Source organism: Populus nigra, chromosome 1 (genome assembly GCF_951802175.1).
Source record: "Populus nigra chromosome 1, ddPopNigr1.1, whole genome shotgun sequence".
NCBI lineage: Eukaryota > Viridiplantae > Streptophyta > Magnoliopsida > Malpighiales > Salicaceae > Populus > Populus nigra.
The window spans coordinates 23,567,800-23,571,600 of NC_084852.1; the positions used below are offsets into that span (position 1 = coordinate 23,567,800).

At 33.8% G+C, this 3,801-nt stretch overlaps 1 protein-coding gene across 1 annotated transcript; it reads right to left on the minus strand.

Annotated features, from left to right (window-relative positions):
- Nucleotides 1–969: 969 nt before the first annotated feature.
- LOC133696261 (selT-like protein) lies at nt 970–2,874 on the minus strand. Its single transcript, XM_062118403.1, has 4 exons — nt 2,586–2,874; nt 2,422–2,492; nt 1,792–2,107; nt 970–1,332 (listed from the first exon to the last, which is right to left on the minus strand). The coding sequence occupies exons 1-4, from the start codon at nt 2,778–2,780 to the stop codon at nt 1,249–1,251; spliced, it is 666 nt and encodes a 221-aa protein (XP_061974387.1). The 5' UTR covers nt 2,781–2,874; the 3' UTR covers nt 970–1,248.
- Nucleotides 2,875–3,801: the final 927 nt, after the last annotated feature.

Below are 3,801 nucleotides of genomic sequence, written 5' to 3' on the forward strand. Positions count from 1 at the left end.
GATTACATAAGCCTGTAAAACAATATTATTATTACATTATTAGCACTGAAAAGCAGATAAAAAATTATTTTAATGTTAAAGAATTGATTCTTGACTCGATTAGCATCTTCAAGTAAAGTATCTGGTATTATGTGTTTATCTTCTACTATTAATTAGTTTGTTTTTGTTCTGATAAGTCTAAATATCGTGCACCTTTCTGTTCTGCTTGCTTAGAAATCTGCTTCTGGGCAAGTTCATATTTCTAAGTTTGCTATATCTGTGCATCCGTGAAGAATTGTAGTGTGCAAATTTGAAAAATAGTTTTGTGGAAGTTAGGAATCGCCGAGAATAATTTAAGATTCCAGCCCACTTATCGCCGGGATGTTTATTAAATAGTTGGCACATTTATTAAATTTCTTGTCCTTGCACGATTGGCATGTCTTTACTACAAAGAAACTTGCTCTGTTTACTACAAGCCAGGACACCACATTAAGGACAATTGTCATAGGAAAAGGAATAATAGACCAAGTAACATGATTCAAAATGTCGACCAGAGAGCTATTAAGCTTATTGTAGTTATGTAAGAAGTAAATTTGATAAGCAATCCTAAAAAGTGATGGATTGATATGGGAACCATCTACTATGTATGTTTTGACAGAATAATTTTTTTGAGTATGCAACAATTGTTGATGAAGAACAATTATTCCTGAATAGATCTTAATGTGCAAAATCCTAGGCCAAAAATGATGATGCCAAGGATGACATCTCAAAAAAAAAAAAAACACAGACCATGAATAATGTGGTTAACACTTTTGACATTCAAAAGAATTTGGTTTTCTTTTTGCTACCGACTAAGAACGAGTTTAGTTTGATTCATGAGTCCAATGAGTTTGTCCTCACAAAGAGTGAGATGTATATGAGCAAGGGATATTTATGTGATGAGTTATTAAACTCAATGTTAATGTTATGGCTATTGTAGTAAAAAGCCAATAAAATTAATAAAGATTCTTTATTTGTTTAGTTGGCTTCTCACTTTTAGTTTCTCGCATTTTGCAAGTAATACAACTAGGATTAGCTGATCTGACTGAATAGCAATTCAAGGCATCAGCTTGGTTTATATTCCCTGAAAAATCCATACAGATTCCAATTTACATGCATCATGCCCTGCTTCCCAGACAGTATAATATTAGGCGTGCAACCACCTTAACCACTTGTTTCGAATTCAACCCCACATGGGTGGCAGCGAACTAGGACAACATACGAGAAATGTCAAGAGTCAGCCAACCTTCTGCCAATAGTATCTTTTAGTTCGATCTCTCCTGGAAACCTGCCCTCCCTCAGTTTGGAGAAAACCTGCAATTCACAAAGACAGAGAATCCGGTTAAGAAAGTAAATTCCCGTTTATTTGTCTTAACAAAATTGAAATCAAGGTTCAAATTTGTCAAGCAACTAAATAGAACAGTTGAATTAAGATTCTCATATGCTCAGCACATTAAGAAATTGCAAATATAATACCAACTCCTACAGGCATTGGTGGCCCTGGTAAACTAATGGAATCTTCTACTTGGTTAAAAATGTATCTGATTAAATATTATAGACCTTCCAGCCATATTTCAATTATAAACATTAATTTGCAGAGCATATAATATTATAATCCTATTAGTGAATAGTGAGAAGAGTAGCCAGTGCATACAATTCCTCTTACATTACCCGATCATCAAACAGATGCTTTCAGATAATCCAAAGGCAAAAGAGAAATGCATTGAAACAAGCTAGAAGTTCAAACTCAGGCTCAAGCGATAGGCTACTAACCAATTCATCATCGCAGTAAACTTCAAACGCCCCAGAGCTTTGCAGGAAGGACTGCAATGCATTGCCAAGAAGCCAAGTAGATGCAATGGTCCCAAATTTATTGGCACGTAAAGAATAATACCAAGGAGGAGTCCTGACTCCTAGCATCGGAAAAATCTGTTCACCACCCAACACAATTCCCACAACTCCTATCTGAAAAACTGGTACTGATTTGGCTACCGCCCGCTTTGGAAGGGATGGGGGGTAATTTGCAAGTACAACATCAATCCCTGGAAACTGCGTTTCCAACATCCTTTTCATCGTCACCGCATTCCCTCTGCAGAGAGCAACATAAATTAGTAATCCGCGCTTCAAAAGCAGCCCAAACCAAATCAATCCAATCAAAATCAAAACCTAAATTACTGCCTAATGAAATTACATGAGCATGAATAAAGGGCCACGTAGAGTTCAACAAATTTGAACATAAATCACCAACAACCACTAACAAAAACCATGAAAATCAAGCCACTTTTTAAATAATCGTGACAGGGAAAAATCCTTTGTGCTGATCATGTTACTTCATCAATAATCAAAGAGCACTAAAAAAAAAACTAAAAAAATAATTACAAATAATCAAGGAATCAAGGATACCTGTAAGAGCAAGAAGAGCAAAAGTCAATTTTGACCGTGCTTCCAAGACCAATCCCCCCACCAACTGGTTTCTGCAAATAGAAACACAAACCCCACAAAATTAATTAGCATTACAATTCTTTTGAGAGTTTACAAAGAACAAAAACGATCATGAGACAATTCACCTGCGTTGGAGCTTCTAGGGTTTCATGGGCAACCACTGGTGGTTGTTTGTGGTGATGGTGGGGGTGGGGGTGGTGCTGGGGGTGGGGGTGGGGGTGGTGGGGGTGCTTGGGAGGTGGTGGGGTGAAGAGGTGGATAAGGTCAGTGCATAAAAGAAATAGAGGTAATCCTACCAGCAAAATCTGTGCTCGATCCATGGCAGTATAAGTGCGTGAAAAGGAAAGCAAGAACCTAGAGGAGAGTTTCTTTTCTATACTTGCCTAAGAAGAGTTATCATGACTCTGGTCATCCTTCTTCTTTGGCTGCTGAGATAACTGCATTTTATTTAGTCCCTGGAGTTTTACATTTTTTATATTTGATTACCTCTTTTTTTATCTTGAATACTTGTACTTTTGATATACTGCAAATTTGATAATTTGATGGGTTATTTTTTAAAATATTTTTTATTTTAAAATATATTTAAATAATTTTTAAATTTTATTTTTAATATTAACATATAAAAAATTTAAAAATAATAAAGAAATACTTAATTTAAAAAATTCAAAAATTTAATAAAAAACTAGTTCAACCATTACCCCCAAACAAACTTTAAAATCAAAATGTGGACTTGAAGTTTTCTCTGCAGCTCCCTCTCATTTTTCACTCTTCGTTCAATGTTCTTATTTTATCTTGATTTAGGTTCATGTTTTTACTTCGAAATCAAAATAGTTTTAATTTGATAATGTGTTTGTCTATGAGCATATTTATCCCTTCGTTTTTTTTAAAAAAAACAATTACTGTTTTGTTTTACTTTAAACAAAACACCATAAAATATTTGAAATTTTTTTAGATCCAGTGGCTTAATTTTTAAGAGTGAAAAATTTATCTTTTTAAAGTAATTCAAAAATATATTAATTTTTAATTCAAACAATACGGGGGAGACCAAAACAACCTTAAATATTTTAAAAATAATTTCAAACATTTTTGTTTTACACATAATAATTAACCTTATTAGTAGCATTCTTTCTCATTTCACCTACACTGTCATTGTTAAAATTCAAACCCTGTGATAGAATCCAATCATGCTGACCGGTAGCCACAATGTGTACATATTTACAACACAATATATGATTAATACTAAAATATCTAAACTTTCGAGCTCCTCTTATCTCCTACAACAAAGAAAATAAAAATATGAAAGAATCATAATAATTATAAGAACAAACAATAAAACAGTTT